The sequence below is a fragment of the Vipera ursinii genome (genome assembly GCF_947247035.1).
Source record: "Vipera ursinii genome assembly, chromosome: 3".
Lineage (NCBI taxonomy): Eukaryota > Metazoa > Chordata > Lepidosauria > Squamata > Viperidae > Vipera > Vipera ursinii.
In genome coordinates this window covers 106,560,618-106,583,461 of record NC_139516.1, presented here as the reverse complement: position 1 = coordinate 106,583,461, position 22,844 = coordinate 106,560,618, and the positions used below count along the sequence as shown (strand labels likewise).

The 22,844-nt window shown below is 37.5% G+C and overlaps 2 protein-coding genes across 2 annotated transcripts in view; both read right to left on the bottom strand.

Annotated features, from left to right (window-relative positions):
* NMNAT2 (nicotinamide nucleotide adenylyltransferase 2) overlaps nt 1–6,468 on the bottom strand; it is a 101,380-nt gene extending 94,912 nt beyond the window's left edge. The window contains exon 1 of the mRNA XM_083359096.1: nt 6,322–6,468. Within this exon, the coding sequence (XP_083215222.1) occupies nt 6,322–6,406 (85 nt within the window). The 5' untranslated portion in view covers nt 6,407–6,468. The remainder of the gene's footprint in view (nt 1–6,321) is intronic.
* Nucleotides 1–22,844, bottom strand: part of NCF2 (neutrophil cytosolic factor 2) — a 518,710-nt gene that overhangs the window by 375,401 nt on the left and 120,465 nt on the right. The gene's annotated exons all lie outside the window — the stretch shown is intronic.

The window sequence follows — 22,844 nt, the reverse complement described above, 5'->3', positions numbered from 1 at the left end:
ATAATTCTAAACATAGTAGCAGCAACAATAGCAACAACATCTAACATTTGTATACTGCTTTTGTTCCTTGTGTTGGGCAAGATTTATTTAGTTGAATTCCATATAGTATAATAAATCAGAATTATTATCCATCACAGAGCATATCCCATCACTATTATGCTTCAGTTTATATTTATAAAGTATAGAACTGTTGTTCTGAACAGAGGAACATTTGCAGATATACACATATGTATATGTCTAGGCAACATACTATCCAAATGTTGATGATATGGAAACAAAAAAGACAAGGAAGGGAGAAAGTTTTATAGGAACAGCCTGTTTGGGTAGCTAAAAAATCTAAATTTTACAATGAAATACACGTCCACTCCAATATAATTAATTTCTATCTTAAGATGTATATGATGGCTTCCGGTTCCGGATTTTCGGTGCAGCCAGACGCACGAGGGAATTGCTCCTCATGTCGCCTGTATTTCTTCATCGAGGGGCCCCTGTAAAGGGGTTGAAAGTCACCCTGGAGGGGTGATGAGTGGGGGAGAGTTCTCTCCAGTTGGCAGTAGAAGGGCGGCGGCCCTCCCATCAGCTTGGAGCCACTCTCCAAACTGAAGAAGAAAGGATCGGCCACTCCCATGGCCCATCATTTAGCTGTTTCCTGCTGAAGCCAAAAGCTCAACAAAGCACTTGAAAGCACTTGAAAACTGGATGAGAATTGCCTTCTTGTTTTCCTAATTGTCTACTTTCCCTGCCAAAAGCTTCTCGAATTTGCTTCCCCCTGTGAGAAGAGAGGGATTTTTTCCCCCACCCTCCTTAAAAGCAGCCTTTGTCTACATTGGGAGAGAAAAGAAAAAGTCTTCTACTAAATTATACTGATTTATTGGACTTACTGCCTTTCCTATATTTACAGAAATGGACTATTCTACCTATTAGTCTAAAAAGGGGGACAAATAAATAAATAAATAAAAAGATACCATCTGAAAAGGATTTGAAGTACTCTGGGGATATCTAGTGAATACTATTGGCAAACAAGCTTGCTTACATTCTGGACTGACCTTGGCATTAAAATAAAAACCTGAAACAGGTGGAGATGAATTTGGCTTAGACTTGTGGAGGTAGACTCTTACTGATTTTTGTTTGAAAAATAGCCTCCACCAAGGACTATTTATAATTATTACAAAATGGAGAAGGATCACCCACAAACCTCGCTTGACTATAACCTCATACTTGAAACAATCTACTGAGTCACTGAGATGTCTATCTCCAGATTTAATAATTTACATGCCAACCTTAAGTCACAAATTGAAACCCAGACTGCAACTAAAGAATTTATACTTCAGAATATAACAAAATTGGAAGATATTACTATTGAGACAGAGGAATATAAGCAACAACTATCCAAAGAACTGACAACTCTAAAAGTACAAGGAACTATCACTATGGCAAATAACATTAAGGACCAACAATAAACTATGGGAAAACTTAATACTCAACTTTTGACTCCTTCAAAAGAGCCTATAACTTTAGAAGTATACTATGTACAAGATAGTGATTTCAACATAGAGGACGTGGAAGATCAACAAAGACAGTTTCCTGAAAGCCTGGATAGCCAAGCATTAATTACAAAATTGGATAAGACTCTTTACTTAAAGCAGATGAACCCAGACGGAAGAGGAATCCAGACCGAACTGAAGATAAAGTTTTTAGAGCAAATACAGACTAGAACTAACAGGGCAACAACATAATGATTACAAATGGTTTGGTTTCTGTAGATCACTGATGGCTAGATGGCCTCCTTCGATTCAAATAATATGTATTGGAGCGAAGGGAGACCTATCTGGCAATTCAAAGGCCTTGGTCAGGAAACCTGATTGGCAAAAAAAGAAAGCCAGAGTTAGATTTAAAAAGTGAGTTCTTAGAGAACCATTAAAGGTTATCTTTATAGTTGTCAGTGATCTATCAGGATCACTAAACAGAAAATGTTTAGGAGATAGAACTAGAATATGTTTATGTATCTATTAGGCTTATTTTAGACATTATAATTTGTGCACTGACATAATGGAAATTTGGTTTATAGATTCCACGTTTGATGTTAAAAGACATTTGATTATTCTATTTAAGAATTAAGAATTAGCTAAAATTTAAAACAGAATCTGGTTGTGTATAAATAGTTGTAGATTGATAAACATAGGCTGTGGTCCTGTCAGTAATGTGTGATGTATTAGGATGTGAAACAGACAATGTTTATTAGGTAGAACATAGGTATTCAGCCACTGTGTACATGTTAGATGCTATAGTTTTTGCTGTAATGAAATAAGGGAAATTTGGGTTGTGAATATTATTTGGAATGTTAAAGGCTAAATTTGAATAATATAATTAAAATTAAAATTAGGTAAACTTTAATAACAGGACATAGATATATTTCATAGAAATTGAATTGACAAATTTTTCAACTGACCATGCTATTTCTAGAAATTTATTAGTTTAAACTGGTTGTATGAAATGTTAAGGGAAATTGAGAATGATGTTTTGATAATGTAACCTGAATTATGTACTGAAAACTCTGTTACTGAATCTCTGATTACCCAGTCATCATGATGCTTTCTAAATATGTAGATTTTAACTGAAAAACCAATAAAAGTTTTTTTAAAAAAAGATGTATATGATGACTGGTATCAGAAAGGATGCTAATTACTTTGAACAAAATAATAATGTCACCAATCAAATTATGTGGAATTAAAAAGACAACATTCAGTGCTGGAGCCACCTTCAGTTACACCTTTAAACATGTGAGATTTTATTTTACTGCCTGATGAAAAATGATGCTTTTTACATGCACCTAACTGTGAATCTCAAATCTAATAGATAAATAGGCATTCCAAAGTTTGAAGGAATGATAAGAAATGGTAATAGTCAAGGAGTTTAAGGGACAGAGGGAAGTGTCACAGTCTAGAAAAGAATAAAATTAAGCACAAGGGAGAAATACATTTGATTCAAATTGTAAGAGAAAGAGAGAGGGAGGGAGGGAGGGAGGAAGGAAGGAAGGAAGGAAGGAAGGAAGGAAGGAAGGAAGGAAGGAAGGAAGGAAGGAAGGAAGGAAGGCTAGATTTTACCAGGGATGATTTCAAAGGGTAATAATATTAAAATTTGATTGATATAATAGATGCCTATTTACTTAGCCACTTTGTTCTGGTGGTTCTCCATTTCCATTATTATCTGGTCCTCAAGGACAATTCTAGAGATTATTGAATTATATGACAACCATTCTCTGCCATGACCAACTAATTGCTCATTCCAGTAAGACAAAGCTGAGTTGTGGATAGCAGGTTATATTGGCAAATGAGTAGGCAAGAATTTACAAATATTTAGGGCTCAGGACTCCATAGAAACAATTGTGCAGTAAATATGGACCAGACTTTTTCCTCACTTTGCTGACAGGTGGAAAATCAAAGGATTATTCAGAAAGAATATTGGCTTCCTTTCTTTTCTTGTACACAAATATTGACATCACAATAATACCACATGCACTTTAAAGAGAGAGAGAGCATGCAGATGTGAAATCCTTTATGAGAGGTTGCATTAAATGAGAAAAAATGGAAATAAAAGTATCTACAAGCTCAGCAGGCTCCTGGCAGAATAAAGGGGAAAGAGAATGAGTTTTTAGTTTTGACTACGCTCTACTGTCCAATCAACACATATATTACTAGACTCATGCAGATCTATTTTAATTGCAGAGCACAATTAGCATATATTGGTGTATGAAATAAAAATGTTCCTATATCTGCTCCTGAAGTTGAAAATACATTACAAAACTTATTACCAAAGAGCATCCCTCATACATAATGAAGTAGAAAAATCTTATAAGGTTAATACAAATTTAGTTTTTAACTTACACAGTATATGCATTACTTTAAAAGTATTTTTACCTATGATTTGGTTGACAATGTCTTCTGGCTCTATTAAATGTTCCACTTAAATTAGAGTCTAAAATGCTGTTTTCTAAAAATAACATTTACCTCTAAAGTGAAAATGGGGGAGGGGAGATATGAATAGTTTTCCTGAGTGTTAAACACCATGTGCTGGGTTATAACAGCACAATTCCTTTACTAAATTGTCTTTGCAAATGTTATTGAGAGGAGACACCACATTTCAGTGATGTATAATATATAATTATCTTATGAACTAAGTGCACCTGAATATTTATTTTCAATCATTATACCTATGGCTAGCTCATCAAAACATCCATCTCTAATCTCCCTAATACTGATAGGTGAGGACTACGATTTACTATTCTTCCAGTGAAGCCATTTCAGCACTGGGAGCTGTGGACAGCAAACAATCTTAACTATTCTGCCAAAGTATATTAACAGCCATTATAATTTTTTATTTTTTTTTATTTATTTTCATTCTATTTATATCCCGCCCTTCTCCGAAGACTCAGGGCGGCTTACAAATTTAGCAGTAGCCTTCATTCTATGTATATGCCTGCTTATTAGGGCTTTCACACACACACCCCCAAGCGGCATTATTACAAAGTCAGCTTAATTGCCCCCAACAATCTGGGTCCTCATTTTACCTACCTCGGAAGGATGGAAGGCTGAGTCAACCTTGAGCCTGGTGGGATGCGAACCTGCACTAATTGCAGGCAGCTGGTGTTACTTAAGGAGGCATCAGCCCACTGCTCCACCAAGGCTCTGTTACTATAGTTTTAAAAATTACTATAGTTTAAAATGATGGTCACAAATCACATGGGTTTTGTACTCCATTTCATTAGCATGGATTAGCTCCACTTGCCACCACACATACAAATATATATAATGAGGGGGAAACCGAGTGAAGAAAATTAATGCCTTGAACCAATACTTTTCCATTCTTTCTTCTCAAATTGCATATACTAATACTGGAGAATATTTGTAGCTCAGAGCTGACATGAGGGGTCCTTAGTGCTCTCTGGGCTTGCTTGTTTTCTTGAAAATTTTTCACTAACCAAACTAGATAATATTGTCAATGCTAGCACTGATAATGTAGTTTGGGTAATGAAATGTCTGCAATAAAACAAGCAAGCTCAGAGAGCATCAAGGACCTCTCAAATTGCATATACATTAGCATGTATGGCCAATAAACCTATGGGACTGAGACTATTGTTTATACACAAAATCCAAGTATGTATTCCAAAATGCAATTTTAATGATGGTTATATTTGGCAACAGCTGCTACTCCATCCAAATTAGACAAGATAAGATACAAACAATACACTAAAACTTTCTTCTCAGATTGTATCCTAAAAGTATATCTAATCTTCAGATGTACCATCGGTACAAGAAAATATTTCCTCATCTCTTTCCTTCATATCTCAGAGCTCCAAAATGCTCCCTCCCATAGCTAGTACAATAAAATTACTTCCTATGATGAAGTACACAATTGTGTTTACAGCCATTTCATGCGTAACAGACACATTGTAGAGGCACAGCACAAATATCTTAACGAAAGGAAACCAGAAGTGCAATAAATCCTGCTTTTCAAATCTAAGGATCCTACAGTCAGGCTTTACAGAGTGCAGTGTTGGATTAAAAACTCCTGGCAAAGTCCACCCAGAGGGGCAAACCAGAGCTTCTTGGTGAAATGCACAGTAAATGGGGGCTTTACCCCCCCATGCCATATTGGTGGGGAGGGGGGTGTTGAAGCCTCCTTCCCCTCCACTGTCCATTTCTGCGTCAGAAGCAGGTGCCCAGGTAGCAAGGCTGACATTTTCCTAAGGAGAAGGACTTCTTGAAAAACCACCCCATAAAGGCCTCCCCCTTCTCTGACAACCACCCACCTTTCCTTTGGCTACTAGACAAGCTACTCCTCGGTTTTTCTGCGTAGAGCCATCTGCCATCCCCCGTCCCTCATCCAATCCTACCCCACCCGCCTTGAACCCTTCTGGAGAGCCCCCCCCAGCTCCTCCCCTGCCTTGCGCCCATCCTAGGGAAGTGCTCGGGTGGGACTAAAGACCCTCCGGTCTCTTCCTCCCCCCTCCTCTGACGCCGCTCCTAAGTATTCTCCAAACAGCCCCCCCTATTATTTAGATCGATACGAGCCGCCGCCCCTCCCCTCCCCGCGGGGAAAGCAACAGCAAAACGCCGCGCAACACCTCTCGGACCTTCTCTGTCCTCGCTCCACCTAGTCTTTGCAGCTTCGCTGCTGTTCAGCCCCCCCTCCCCCAGGAAGCGTCCCGAGGCGCGCCCCACACCCACACAGGGTCCCCGAGCCACCCCATTCAAGCGCACTTGTCAAGAAAACCCCGGGCGAGACCAGTCGAACGGGCTGAGCACAGGGCGGGGAACTCACCAAACATCTGAATGTGGCCTTTGGTGATGGGGTTGAAGCTGCCGCAGGCCAGCAAGATAACGTGGGTTTTGGTGGTTTCGGTCATGGTGGCGTCTGCTTGGTTTGGCGCTTCCCTCGGAATTCCGCTCGCGCGGCCTCTCCTCTCCTTTTTTTGTGTGTGTCTGCAGAGGCAGGGGAGGCGTAGAGCTCCCAGACGCAAGCAGCGTCATTTCCCCCCCCCCCCGCGCGCGCGCTCAATTTTAACGCCTTCAGCGCCAGCCGGAGTTTACTTAACTCTGGGGCACCTCCGGGGCACCTCAGCTCTTCAGGCAGAGCTAAAGCGGATGGTAGAATTTGCCCCCCCCCCCCGGATATTGGGATCATCAGTGGTACTTTATTTGTTTTGCCAGGAAAGAAGATGAATATGTACTTAGCTCCTATATTCTGGTGGAGATAATACACAATAATGACTTACAATACATGCTGGTGGTGTCTTCACACTCACTAAAGCAGATTATATTTCCCATTTTTATCCTCTTATTTGAACGGAAGTATAATGAAGGGTGGGGGAAGCCATTGCTAATGTTTATTTACAGTCTTAGAACCTCAATCCTGCAACTTTCCTGTCAAATCCATGTAGTGCCACACTCAAGGAAGGAAAGAAGGAAGGAAGGAAGGAAGGAAGGAAGGAAGGAAGGAAGGAAGGAAGGAAGGAAAGAAGGAAGGAAAGGAAGGAAGGAAGGAAGGAAGGAAGGAAGGAAGGAAGGAAGGAAGGAAGGAAGGAAGGAAGGACAGCTTAAATCCTGTTTCATTCATGATGGTATTACATACAGTATCCATAAGTACAACTCCAGTGAGGATGAGCCAAATCCCAGTCACATTACTCCATTTTATACCTTGCAGCATCTCATCTTAAAAGAGCAAATAGAGGTCTGAGACATCACACACAAGCAAGGCCAGATGACAAAGAAAAACAAACCCCACCAAGGGAAGAGATCTAAATATGATTCTGCTGTTAAACTATATCAAATACATTGAAATACCACCATCAATACCGTTTCTCATTGTACTTATCTGCTGATCTGATGAATTCAGCTTGACTACTGCAATCATTATAGAACTTCAATTCTAAATTTAATATTCTGCAACTACTATTGTCTCCTTGTAGTCTGTGCTAGAGGACAAGTAGGCTAGCTTCTCTGTTGGTTTCCATTGTCAGAATTAACCAGGCTTACCTTTACTTAGTTTCTGCAAGGTAAGGTAGCCCAGGTAAGGTTAACTGGCTATTGTCTCTGTTGTGTACTGGGTTCGTTGCTTGAGAGAAGAGACCAAGCAAGTTAGTTCAGTCAGGAACATTCTTTATTGGCTTGCAGGAACCAAACTGGGGAACAGGGCTACGAATGCAGCTATTTATACCCTGGCCTCTAGGTGGCGGCCAATAGGTTTAAAGCAACCTATTGCCACCCTAGAGGCAGCCAATGGTAGTGCTGGAGACGGGTTGTTTGAGGAGCTGGGAGCCGTTAGCCAGCTCCCTGCTTAAGCAACCTTCCAGCATTCAAACCCACCTGGTACACACAGTAAAACAAAGCCCAATACGTTACAGTCTCCTCTTGAGAATTTGATATATAAGCATGTGTGATTGGCATGTTTTAATTATGTGCCATCAGGTTGCTGTTGACTCATAAGGGCCACCTAAGTAGACCCTTTTCATGATCTGTCCCCAGCTTGGCCATTGAGTTCTCCCAAAAGGGCACTTGTATTTATTATAATTGAGTCCATCCACCTTGCTTGCTGGTAGCCCTCTTCTCTTCCTTGCTTTTCCCAGCATTATAGACTTATCACAAAAACTAGATCTGTGCAAAATGTGTCTAAAATGTAATAAATTGAGCCTGAATATTTATGTCTCAAGTGAGAACTCTGGACTGATTTGTTCTAAAATCCGTTTGTTTCCCTGGATATTTAAGATATTCTCAAGAGTCTTCTTCAATATGAAATTTCAAAAGCATTGATATTTTTTCCAATCGTCTTCTCCCCCAAAATCCAACTTTTGCTTCCATAGTGTATCACAGGGAAAACTATTGCTTGCAGGAATCTGATTTATTTTTATTCCTTGCAGGGGATCTTCCAAAATTATCATCAAATCATCAACAAACACCTGTAATTTATATGTTTCTTTTTAAATCCTCACTCCATCAATTCTCAATCTTGTCTTATTCCTCTATTCAGTACTTTCAAAGCTAAAATAAATAGTAATAGGATAAGATACATCCATGTCTTGTCCCCTTCTATATTTCACAAGGTTTTGTTAAGTGTCCATTCATAACCCTATGTGCCTCTTGTGAAGTATAAATCTATTTTACCCATTTAATAAATTCTCAACAAAATCCATGTCCTGCAAAATATTAAACAAGAGAGTCCAGTTCAGATTGTCAAAGGCCTTTTCTGCATCAAGAAAAATCAGCGCTGTTCATTTATTATGTTATTCTATAATATTCCAAAATGTCCAATACATTTCTAATATTGTCCCTCAGCTGTTTTTAGGCAAAAACCCACACTGATTTTCATGAATAAACTCCTGCAAGACCATTGTCATACTCTTGACTAAACTCATCATAAATAACTTCTCATTCCACAGTTCTTCTGATTCTATATCAATGACGTTCAGGATTTTAAAATGATTCCTGATGCATACACTCACAATCATATCATGAAAATCAGTTGCTTTTATTCTTCTCATTTAGTTTGACTTAGAACTGATATATGAAAACTAATTTATGATCTGTTTTATAGCCCACCTTTGCTGTTATACTTTTATTTCCATGTATCAACAATATTGTCAATTTGATTTCTGTGTATTCCTTCTAGTAACATATTTGTACATTGGCATCATTTTGTTTATCTGAAGACTATGTTAGTACTCAAAAACATATTCTGTCAATTTCAAATTTAACATGAACTATGAAGCTAGTATTCTTTCTCTTCTTCAGCAACTGTTAGAGCATAAACTTGAATAACTGTCATATTAAAGGCTTCAAAATCCAACTGATATTATTCAATCCTTGATTGTATTATACCCAAACACTGTCTTTGCAGTTGCCTTCCTGATTAAGAAAACAACATTGTTCCTTTTTTTCTGTTTGTGCATGCATACATATGTGTACATTCTGCATTGTGTTCTTCTAGATGAAAATGTAAAATTCTAGTTTATTACAATTCATTGATGCCTAATATGACGATGTGTAGTTTATTCATTTCATCTTCCACTGTTAAGTTTTCCCATATTCATGTTTCTTCTGTTCCATGTTTCTATTATAATTCATCTTTGCAGCTTAGAATTTTCATTTTTTGGATGGCAGCATTAGCAATTAGACATCCCAGAGACATTTATCTAGCCACATCATGAACACTATTAGTACTATGAAATACCCTAAACCTTCCTCAGTAGCATCTGCTTAAAGTAGCCCATCATTTGGGACTATATCATCAATCACTTTATTTTGTCTATTAATGTGATTTACTTGGTAAAATATGAAAGTGATTTACCTATGTCTTCTATTGCAACCTATGAAATTATGCCCTTCCTCTTGTTACTAATCATAAGCCTTTGGCATCTTACTAAATCACTTCAATATAGATGCTTGCTTTCACTGGGCAACTATGATTACCTTCACAATTTGTGTGACATCGCTGCAGGTATATACTCTTCTGGCATTCTTCACTCATCTCTGTCAGATATACCTCCTCCCAATAAAGCAGCATAGCAGGATTGATTGATTGATTGATTGATTAGGTGCCATCAAGTCAGTGTTGACTTTTAGCAACCACCTAGATAGATTTAAGATTTAAGATTTATATGTAGTCCAAATATTGATCTCTGGTATTTTGCTTTCACACACACACACACACACACACACATTTTTACATACATTCTGATGGCACCGATCAAATAGTGGATTGATATTTCCCTTCTCCAAGTCTACAAAGCTTTGTATGCTTTTTCAGAATAAAATTTCAAAAGCAAAAGGAAGAATGTAGAAACCAATGAAGAGCTCTCATTCTTGTCATTTCTCCCCATCACTGTCATACATATGAACATAATACATTTACATATGTACAAAATATTTCTGCTTGGTGGTTGATCAGCCATAATCCACAGGAGAATATAATAATTTGGAATGCAGATCTCTCTTTAATACCCATTATTTAGTCTAAACAAGAATTTATTGTATCATAAAAAGTAATTTAAAATGATAATGCTGGCTTTTTCTTTTTATTGCATTTTCATTTTTGTTTTCAGTCTGAGAACTTTACATTCCTGATACCAGTAAATTAAGGATATATTTCCTGTTAATGACTCTCATTACAAATCAGCAAAATCCCTTTTGCTTTCTGAAAAGGCTGAGGTAGTTTTGGTTTTAGTTTTGGAAATTCACTGGAAAACTTTCTTGCAGCCAGATCAATTTCATAAAATGCTAATCACAACAAGCAGGAAGAAAACAAAACTCAGGGTACATTTATCCCTTTGTATTGCATCTCAGTGATTCTTGATATTTGGAAAGCTATGGTTATGGTTAAATTCCTCATGAAAAATCATCAAACCCAAGCTGCAAAAAGGCCAGGTTAGCAGAACTTTATTTTCAGGCACAACAGATAAGTCTACAAATGGCTTCTGGATTATATCAGGATCCAAGCAAGTCCAAAGTGTGGTGGCTATATTTTTACAGAAAATGTTTCTCATTTTTTAATGTCATTCTCCTTCAAGTCCATTTTAGAATCATAAAAAGAGGAGGTTTCCGGTTTGTGTGTGCAGCACTTCTGGACACGCAGGAACAGTCCGCTTCCTGCTGTCCTTTCTTTTTTGGAGAACCCTGAAAAGAGTCTAAAATCACCCTGGAGGGGCGACTACTGTGAGGAGGCCTTCCCTGTGATCATGGAAGGGTGGCAGCTCTCCACTTGAATCCAGGACAGCTCCTTTGGCCCAAAGAAGAAGAGACCGGCCATAAAGATGGCCAATCATTAAGCTGCTCCCTGCCGAAAGCCAAAAGCACTACCTAGCATTAAGAAGCAATCTGGAGGACCTGGGTGAGACTTCACCTTTCTTATTCCCTTAACCATTTTCCTGTGGGACTTTCCTGAAAATTTCTTTTCCCACTTTTTGAAAAAACAGTGAATATTTACTCTGGGAACAAATCTTAAAGCCTTAAAGAAAATCAAGTAATTCAGCAAAGAAATTAAGTAATTTTATCTGTATTTACTAAAAAGCTCCTATTTTTGGTGGGGATCTACTACCCTATTTCCTCTCTAAGCTGTGAATTAAGGAAAAAATTGGACTAATGCTACAAAAGTTTTATATTAATTTGGAAAAAAAATTTTCTACATTGCATTCTATATGCTAATGATGACATCTTGTGGTGAAACCTGGTACAGCAAGTAATTTTTTCTCCTGTTGTGAGAGCTGACTGAATAACAGAGCTGTCCTTGACATTACTGTTAAAGATAAGTGTGGGAACACCTGGCACTGAAAACAACTCTTTTGGAGGTGGATAATCTTTGGCTATTATTAAAATAGCCTCCATGGAAGATTTAGCTGCAAACAACAACAAAATAGATGAATATATCCCACCACTTGATTATAAACTGATACTGGACACGATTTGGCAATGACAGAGCAAATTAAAGCCAAACTGCAAGAAAAATCTGACAACTTAAAGCCACCAAATCAAATTCTGACCTTAAATGAGGAAATGATAATCCAAGAACAAATAGAAGAAGTGGAAACTAACACTAAAATAGGAGATTTCAAAGAACAACAAATGCAACCTACAGAGAACCTTAAAGTCCAAATTTCAATGTCAACTACAAAACTTACAACTCAAAAAGCAATAGCACCTGAAGAAAGCAATTTTAACAGTGAAGAAACTAAAGGCCTCCAAATATACTATATTGAGAATTCAACTAATCAAATGACAATCATAACACCAGCTACTACTTTCTACCTAATCCAGATGGAATTGCAAGAAGAAAAAGATGTGATTGATCTAATGACAACTATATTACATCAATCATTAAAAACTGAATTATTAAAGCAAAACTTCAATGGTTACAAAGGGGACACTTTCTTTGCAAAACTGTCATTTGGATACTCTCCCTGGATTCAAATAAGGGGTATAGGAAGAAAGGGAGATACATTTGAGAATTTAAAGATGCCAAAAGGGAAGCCTGATTGGCACAAAAGGAAGGCAAGAGTTAGATTTTTAAAAATGAACTTGGTTTTTTTGGGGGGGGGAATTCCTAAAGATAGAGTATAAAAATACCTTTCAATTGATTAAGGGGAATCTCTAAAAAATATAACTGATTTTACATTTAGGTTTTAGATCTGTAAGGGAAAACAAAAATAAGCTTTTAGAATATAATGCTGAACTATATTATAGAATTTGGAATGATATATCAAAAGATAGTATTTTAACAATTGATGTACGGTTAAGATGACATAGAATATATTAGTTATTACTTTTAAACTATATTATAGAATCTGGAATTTTATATATAAAAGATAGTATTTTAATAATTTTTTTAATCCCATTTATATCCCGCCCTTCTCCGAAGACTCAGGGCAGCTTACAATTTTAAGCACAAACCAATGTGCTTAGCAATAGCCTTCATTCTATGTATATGCCTGCTTATTAGGGCTTTCGCCCCCCCAAGCAGCATTATTACAAAGTCAGCTTATTGCCCCCAACAATCTGGGTCCTCATTTTACCTACCTCGGAAGGATGGAAGGCTGAGTCAACCTTGAGCCTGGTGGGATGTGAACCTGCACTAATTGCAGGCAGCTGGTGTTACTTAAGGAGGCATTAGCCCACTGCTCCACCAAGGCTCTTGAACTGTTAAGACAAAAAATATCTTTCTAATAATTGGTGATTTGTTATGATGAAATCTAGATTTTAATGGTAAAACATAAGAATGTTTTGTAATGAACAATGTAGGTTTTGTAGACAAGAGGATTATTCTTTATTGAAATAGGGAATTGTTTGGTTACCCAAAAATTAAGCTTTCTTTTGTATATTATAGGCTATTCTAGAATGTTTTATTGCAATTAGATAAAATTTAAAAACAGGATATTGATATGTATTAGTGAAAATTTATTGGAAATTTTGTTAATTGACTAGGTTACAACTAGAAATGTATTGACTATTTTGACTATGTGATAACTAAGGGAATCCCTGTTGATGCAACCTGAACTATTTACAACCTGTTATTTGTTATTTTGACTACCCAACCACCGTATTGCTTCACAAATACATGTATATGTAAATATTAAAAAATCAATAAAACTTGTATAAAAAAGAATGATAAAAAGAGGAAAAAACAGGAGCCTCAAAATTATGAAGGAGCTCTTGAGGAGCAGGCTCAGCAGATCAGTTAATCACGATCTTCTCCAAAATACTAAAATATATTGCTTTGTATTTAAATTATAATAATGATACTTACATTTTCTGAACACATGTACAGCAGCACATATTATGCCAATCTGTGCACTAGGCATGCAGCCTTTGTGCTATTATCAAGCTATTTGGCCAAAGAAAGAAACTACTGTACTAGGAAACCAATAAGATGTTTAAGAAATGTCATCCAATCAACAGATTATGCCTGACTCCTAAACAAGACAAAATAAAAGTGTCAACTCTACAATGAGCCTGGCTGCAGCCATTTTCCCCCCTTATTCTAGGTTGACACATAGAACGGAGGGAGGGGGGATTGCCCAGGTGTTTTGCTAGTCAAAATAAACTTCTGTCCCATGAGAATCAAGGTCATCTACTGCTCCTGTGAGCAGGGAATGGGTGTTGTATAAGAAAACCCATCAAACGAATATATTGGGGGATGTAGTTGATTGCATAGTTTTGAGGGTGGGACATACTTTGTAACTGGGTAATTTTTAGTTGGAAATTCAGACTTGGTTTCACTTTTGACTGTGCCAATACTTTGTAACCAATAAACATGTTCTTTGAAGAATTTCCAAGCCTTGGAGTTCTGTTTTATTTGTCTCTGTCAGCTGGAACCATGACATTAAACCAAGTCCGGTGGGCTCAATATTTCAACCATTTTAATTTCACTTTAAAATATCTTCCAGGAGGTAAGAATTTTTTGGCTGATGCTTTGTCTAGGATGCCTCAGTTCAAAAGCCACCAAGTGGAAGTTATTAACTCTATCATTCCTCTACCGCAATCTGTCTCTCAAATAACCACTAGAGCTCAATCGCAAAAACAATCCACTGGCCCTTATGACTACTTGCTGAAGAAACTTAAAGACCGACATCTGGTTCAAGGACAATAAGTCTCTATTAACCCTTCGGGGAGGGCTAGCCTGGAAGGGTTCTAAACTATACCTCCCAAGCGCCCTTAGAATCCAAGCCCTTTAGCGCAGTCATGATGCAAAGCAGGCCGATCACTTTCAGTTCCTGAAAACATTACATCTGGTGCAAAGGTAGTTTTGGTGGCCAAAGATGAAAAAGGACATTGAGATCTATGTGAAAAGCTGTGCTACCTGCGCTGCTGTAAAGAAATACCCTGGAAAGCCCCCAGGGTTGCTGCAGCAGGTAGCTGACCCTGCCCAGCCTTGGGAGCAAATAGCTCTGGATTTTTATAGTGGAACTGCCCAAGAGCAAGGGAAAATACTATAATATGGACTGTGATTGATCTATTTTCCAAACAAGCTCATTCCATCTCTTGTTCAGGACTGACAAGTTGTTTTTGAAGCACATCTATCAGCTCCGCAGAGGTCCTAAGCAGATTATTTTGGACAGAGGGGTTCAATTTATTGTGAAATTCTGGAGGGAGTTTGTCAAGCTTATTGAGTTTACTCAGGGGCTCTCATTAGCTTTTCATCCGAGTACTAATGGAGTGGCTGAATGAGCAAACTCAATGGTGGAGCAGTACCTCAGATGCTATGTTAATTACCAGCAGACTAATTGGGCAGACCTTCTGCCTTTTGCTGAACTAGCTTATAACAATATCGTGCACAGAAGCACTGGTCTTACACCATTTAAAATAGCTACTGGGTGGGATTTTGTGCTTATGCCTGAGTACCTCCAGGAACCACCTGCCTCCTAAACTTTGGATCAGTGGGAGAACTCCTTCCAAAGTGTTTGGGCGAATGAAAGGAAAGCCTTAGCCCAAGCCACTAAGGTTTATAAGGAGCAGGCTGATAAGAAACACTCCCCTCAAAGACCATTTTATGTTTCGGGAAAGGGTTTATCTTTCAACTTAGGATTTGAGGTTAAGGTTACCCAGCAGAAAATTGGGGCCAAACTTTCTGGGTCCTTTTCCCATCACCAAAATCATAAATTCTTTTACTGTGGAATTAAAGCTTCCACGGCTATTGGGAAAAGTCCACCCTGTGTTCCATTGTAGTCTGTTAAAACCAATTTCTGAGTCCACTTTAAGACTTATTCCAAAGAAACCGCCGGGTCCAATAGTGGTAGAGGGGGAAATACATTATGAGATAAAATGAATTCTTGATTCTAGGCTGTACAAGGAGAAGTTACAATATCTAATTCAGTGGAAAGGCTATCCACTGTAAGAAGATATGTGAGTGAAATGTAAAGATGTGAAAGCAGAAAGGTTAATACAGATGTTTTACAACAAGCATCCTCACAAGCCTCAAGGAAATGCCTAACGTGCTTTTTTGTTTCCCCTACAGGAGATTATTTCCCTTTAAGAGGGGTTGGCTGCCAACTCTACAATAAGCCTGGCTGCAGTCATTCCCCCCCCCCATTCTAAGTTGACACATAGAATGGAGGGAGGGGGGATTGCCCAGGTGCTAGTCAAAATAAACTTCTGTCCCATAGAAACCAAGGTCATCTACTGCTCCCATGAGCAGGGACTGGGCATTGTATAAGAAAGCCCACCAAACAAATATATTGGGGAACATATTTGATTGTGTAGTCTTGATGGTGGGATATTATACTTTATACCTGGGTAATTTTTAGTTGGAAATTCAGACTTGGTTTCACTTTTGACCGTGCTGATACTTTGTAACCAATAAACATGTTCTTTGAGCAATTTCTAAGCCTTTTGTTTTATTTGTTTTATTTGTCTCTGTCTGTTGGAACCATGACAAAAAGCTTGTAGCCTGAAACTGTATAACGTAGTAGCTGAAGAGAGGGCTTGTGAAGTAGAAAAAACCTTGAGCAGATGCTGTAAGTACACCCAAGGTTTACTTCCAGTAAAGCAGTATCTGTGGTTTATTAATATTAATTGAGATTGAAATATTGTTTTTCATTCAAGATAAGAGCCAAAGTAGATTGCAGTGGTATTTAAAATTACACAACAAGCAAAGCTATAATGCTATATATTAGTTGTAAAAATTAATGGTGATTATTTGGAAGGGTAGGGACATCAAAACATCAGATAAGATTATACTGTTATATGCTTTCTTGCCTAAATGTATATCTTGCAAGGCTTTTGAGTTCCAAAGCTACTCTGCATTTTCTATTCTGTCAGTCAATTGTGCTTTAGACAAAATTGATCCTTTGGGATTGATCATAGAAAGACATTATAATTCTCTTTTCAGAAGCCAATAGTAGATCGTAAACTTATTACAATAGGTTAGTCTGAATATTCCCCACCTCCTCTTTTTTATATATTGACTTGTCTGGTTGGTGTTTTATTCCTGTATACATTTACTTAAATACAAGGCATGTTGATTTATTTGTTTGTATTGTATGACATACATATAGCTATTTGAATTTTTGCACTAGTTTGTAAAAACCTATATGTAACATGCATTCTTTTTCTTTCAGCAAACACTATAAAATTGTCTGTATTTGAAATGGCCCTAATGAGTCTCGTACTGCCATCAGAACGTCATAACCTCATATCACACAAATGGTTACTCTGTCATCACAATTCACTTCCCCATAGTGAATGTGAATTAATCTCTCTGAAAAGTACACAAATTGAATAAAGCCTCAGCAAGTTGTTTTGGAATGTCCTTTATGCTTGCCCACCTCGAGTCACAGCCTTAAAATCAATCCCCACTATCCTCAAACTGAATAGCATTACAGATGTAGTTAAGTGGTTTGCTAAACACTAAACAAAAACAGTAACTACATTTTATACATTGCCCAGAATTGTAGGGGATTGGAACTGTTAATAAACAAATAAATAAAACCTGAAAAGGGAATTTGATCAATTACTGGTAATAACAATCAGTAAGCAACAGTATGGGGTTCAAATAGAGAATTTGGGTAGGTGATTATGTATTTATCTATGACTGTCCTGGATGGTTATTGAACTACACGGAGCTGCCTCTGGCCAGTTGCTCAGCCTCAGGTTCTTTCATATTGCCTTGCATATTTTTCATTCATACATGATCTCATCCTTGACTCCTCATAGAACAAGTCAGTTTAGCTTGTGTGCCATTATGCGTTTCCTAAAGGAAGGCATTTATGAGGCACAGCTTGTTATGCAAAAGTTAAAAAGTTGTCCATTTATTTTGCACAGCATTTATTATGGGTGCTAGAACTATATTCTTTGATCTTCTATATCCTGCATTGTTCCAGCACTAAATTAAAATGACATTAAAAAGAAAAAAATAGATTTAAAATGTATTGGAATAATAGACCATCTGGTGACATCACAGAAAAAAGTGAAATTATTATGCAAAATGATCTATATATTTCACAATGAATTATTCAGTTACAGTGGGAAACAATGATTAATCAAATGGTGAATGCAATGTAAATGAAGGAAATCATAAAAAATAGAAAATCAAAGAATAAAATGAAACATAATCAATGACAAAAGACATGTTAATCCAAATCATAAAAAGGAATATTAAACTCCAACCCTTGCTAGCTTTAATAAAGGTATATGGAATCATTCTGTTAGCATAAAAGAAAAGGTCATATCCCAGAGAACGCTTAAAATTCTGGTATAGCTTTCAGATTAAGATGAAAGTGCCAAAACTGCAGAGAAACATTAAGAAAATTAAGGGAAATAGTTCTATAGGAGAGAAGTTGGCCTATCATTCAAAGTACAGAATGACTTATCTCTCCTTCTTAGGAGAGAAGCTAAAGATTAAAGTCATTTTCTCCATAGTAACATATCATCACCATCATCCTAGCCATTGTATATCCACTGCATGATGAAGGCCTCTTCTGCAGGTTTCCAACCAAAATGGTCTTGAACTTTCATGTTATCACTCCATCTTGTTTTAGGTTTCTTTTGTGGATGCTTTTTATCAAGTGGAATCCATTCTATGACTACCTTAATCCACCTGCCATCAGTATATAACATGGATGTCAAATTGCCGGCCCGTGGGCCGGATGCATCATAGGGAAACCATGCCCACCCCATTGCCGGCAATGGCAAAAAAGTCGTGATACGTCGCGACACATCACGTGACATTGTGAGTTTGACACCTCTGGTATATAGTAACATATACTGCAGCATATTCTTTGAGATGTTTCTGATGCCACCCCAAATTTCATTGGTCACCACTTCTTTGCATTTCCGTTGGCTTTTGGGTATGCCTTGGGGGTCTGTCAGTTAACACTAATACTACAATGGTGCTTTGTAAGACCAAGATTTTATAATGTTCCTTAATCCTATATTTTTCAGTTTTACTTCTCACAGCTGAACTTTTTAAATAGTGTTCAGGTCATTAATTTGTCCATTTCAGTTCATGCAACCAAAACATTTCTTATTGCATTGACTAAATCCAATTGTACTTTCCACTGGGCCCACTTTTATCATGTGAAAAGCAGGACAAGATCCATTGTGCCTCATCAGGCAGCACCTAATCTGCAGGAATGTAGGATGAGTGGCTTCAGATCAGAAAACAGGTAATGGATAGGGTTGCCCACAGAGGATAGTACTGGGCATATGGCCTTAATCCAGTCTATTTGGTAAGCTTTACACACATCCATTCCTCTACAATTCCTGATCTTCAAAGGCACAGGTGAATGGGTTCTGCCTAGTAAAGCAAGAGCCTCTGTTCATTTACAGAGAAGCCACTCACCACTCTGCAGATCAGATGGTTAAATCCCCTGAATGTGAGCTTCCTTACATTTTATCTAATATTCTTCTTCATTCTACCAACTTCTCAGTTGAGGGTTTTTTGTTTTCTATGTAGAAATATGCTTTCTAGTCTGGTGCCTTAACCACTAAACAAAACTGGTAAATAATTTGTCCTCATTCATGCTTGCCATCTCATTCATGATTATATTCTTTATTCTTGCCATCCTTGGTTATCAAAAAGGCTTCTCAGAATAATGCTGTCTTCCTTCATTTCTATGCTGTTGCTTCTTCTGTAGTTTAGAAACTTCTGAACTATAAACTTTTAAAACTTTTTGTCACATTTCTTTAACCCTCCTCCCCCTTGGTCCCTATCAATTCCAAAGCTCTTTTTGTTAGCCATAGGTCTAAATTTAGCAAAACTAAAAAAACCCTGATAAATAAAGACCCCATCTATCTGAAATACAGAAAGCTGTTTGTAAGCATGGTTTGCATAAATGAGCATTTAAATCTTTGGGGGAAATGCTTAGAAAATGCTTTGTGGCAAAGCAATTATTTCAGGATCATAAATATCTGTTGATGTCTCTAGGAGAAAAATCCTTTTGGGAACAGAGATGCTTCAAAGTGTATCTGACACATGCATACAGTCATGAAATAACACAGCATGCTTCCAAGCTGATAACATTTGGTGCATTTCAAAAAGCTAAACCTTTTCTAATGGGTATAAATTTCTAAAGCTAACACCAAAGAACTTTGTGAATGTTGAAAGAAATGTGGTTTGGGGTTTGTTTTTTTTAGGTAAAATTGAATCACATAAAGATGCAAGGACAGATTTTACCAGTCTTTCAACTTGAATGTAATCAATATTCTCCTGGCACCAGCTCCATGTTTTCACAATTACAAGCAAGAGTCTAGGTATATTAGCTATCCAGACCATCATGAACTCAATAGAAAGAGAGAAAGTAATGGGGAAGAGGCAACTTGATTTGGGAAACATGAAGGCAGTCTATTGATATTGGTGGGTGTATAGAGTGAATTGGATTCTAGACTAAAGGGGAAGCATAATAAAATGTCAATAGAGGGTCCTACTCTGAGACAGTCTTTCACATCATAATAGTCACTAGTTATAAAGCTTGTTGTTTTCCAGGAACTCTTTCCATCACATTGTGTCTGCAGACACTATTGTCCAAGATACTGCGAATGCAACAGGGCATTAGCTCCCTTCTCCAACCTTTCCCCAAATAAACTGATATATATCATACAGTACTATCCATATTTGCTAAGCATTTTGTTCCATGCTTAATAACAAATCATTCTTATTACATTCAGGAAGCAATCATCAATACTATTTTTGCACAAGACAGTCCATAATTAAAACATCATAAGTTTTCTCCAAATCAACAAATGTACTATGAACCTACTTTCTCGTATCTGTACAATGCCCAGTTACTTGATAAAGAACTAAATCTGGTCTGATCATACTCTGGCCAATATATAAATGCTCTGCAATTTCCCTATTTTTGTTCATTGTCACTTCTCACTTGTTCATCCAGAATTCTTCCCAGGCACACTTAACAAACTAATCCACCCATACTTTTTGTATCCCATTGCAATCTTTCATTTAGTATAAGAGAGCATTAATGAGATCCTTTCAATTCTTAGGCACAGATGCTTTCCACTATATACACACTGAATCACAAAATAGTTATCCCGTTTTAGAGTAATCAGGAATGATTTAGGTTAAACTAGCACAATCCAGTCTTGGCACTAATCTTCAAAGACTGAAATGGCTTTGGGTCCAGTGTATAAGTTTATTGCTACCAGTTGAGTGTCAGAATCCATTTATATCACATTCATAAATGTATGTTTAAAACATTATTCCCCCCCCCCCCATGGATTCTGCCATCTCCCGAGGAAGGAGGAGTGCATGTGGATTCAGCCAGCCTTAGGTTATTTCAAAGACCAAGGGAAACTTTTGAACTGGGGGAACAAAAGGGAGGGTTAGAGAAGAAGGCATCTGGCCTGTGTCTTCTTTTAATTTTGTAGAGGAAGAAGGCAATAACCATAAAGATTCGAAGTTCCTTTTTTCCTACGAAAGGGATGACACAAAGTAAAATGATGGGGGCTGACCAAATGGGGTTGAGGGAAGGGGGGTTGAACCGGGAACACTTTATAAAGTTTTAATTTGTAAAACAATACTAAGTCCTGTCTTGTATTTCCACAACCAAGCATGTCCTAGTAAAAATTCCTTTTGGACTAGAACTGACTCCAAGAGTTTTTGTTTTCCTAAGACTTGGATTGGGGTGGGTCCTGACATTGAGATTTGCCTATAAAACATGAGGATTTTACATAGTTTTCAGTAATGATTAGAGTGACAAGAGACATGACTGGACACGTGGAGCCATCCCTTCTTCCTCCCTCTCGCCCCCGGCTGGGCTGCAAAGTCCTAAAGGTTGGGGAAGTCTGCTTCACATTACGCTTCTCAATGTATTTTTTAAAAACTCTTTTCACTTAGCTTTATTCCTTTGATCAATGTCCCCCCCCTCCCAGCTCCTGCTATTTGTCAGTTCTCATTATTCTTGTAACATTGGCAATTAATTTTCTTATACAATGTCACGGGAGTTATTTAGCTAAACATAATGTACAATAAACCATACTATTTCATTTTCTGAGACTTAGGATATCATACCTTTGTTTGCTTTCTTTTCTTTCCATTGTATTTCTTTTGTGGAGTTTAGGACCCCCTTTGCTAATAGTGCAATCATAACTTACTGTATGTCAAAAGTTGATGGTTCAAAACCCAGCAATTTCTTAAATTAACTCTTTTTCTATATATTAGGCTATGCTTTCACAGCTGGTATCTTTTTTCAGCAGTGTTGAGCTTCAGGCTATGCAGACCACAGACAGTTAACTGAATGGGGACTGACTGGCCTCTTGCCTTTATAGCCAAGTTCCTGGCATTTGATTGGTCTTCAGTCAAACTGGCTTCTGATTGGTGCTGGGTGGTAAGACCAACTTGCTTCTGAAGATACCAGCCACAATTACTGTGAAACATTAGAAAAACTGTTGTCTAGACTGCATTCCCTAAACCCCTAAAGTCCAATACTGCCCTACCACTTTTCTTTCCAAGAATTTACTTTTCCCTGTAAATATTTTTTAATAAGTACTTTTCCACCTATTCACTATGTTTCCAGTCACTTGAGATAAGAGGGGTTTCACCCTACTTGCCAGTTCCCTATTGTTATCAATATTTTAGATATATTTTCAGCAAAATTGAAACCAGCAGGTTTCATTGGATGAAGAAAAGGGTTTTGATATACATTTTTAAAACTTTAGTCAGATATGACATTTTAAAACTAATCTGATTTTATGTGGTTCTCTAATTCTTTTCCCAGGATTATTATAAATGAAATAACTTCTTCATCTTTAAAAATATCTCCCGGGACTCATCAAGATGATCTTTTATATTCTCTTATTCTTAGTTTCATACTGGAGCCATCAGCCAGTTTATTAGAACAAATCCAG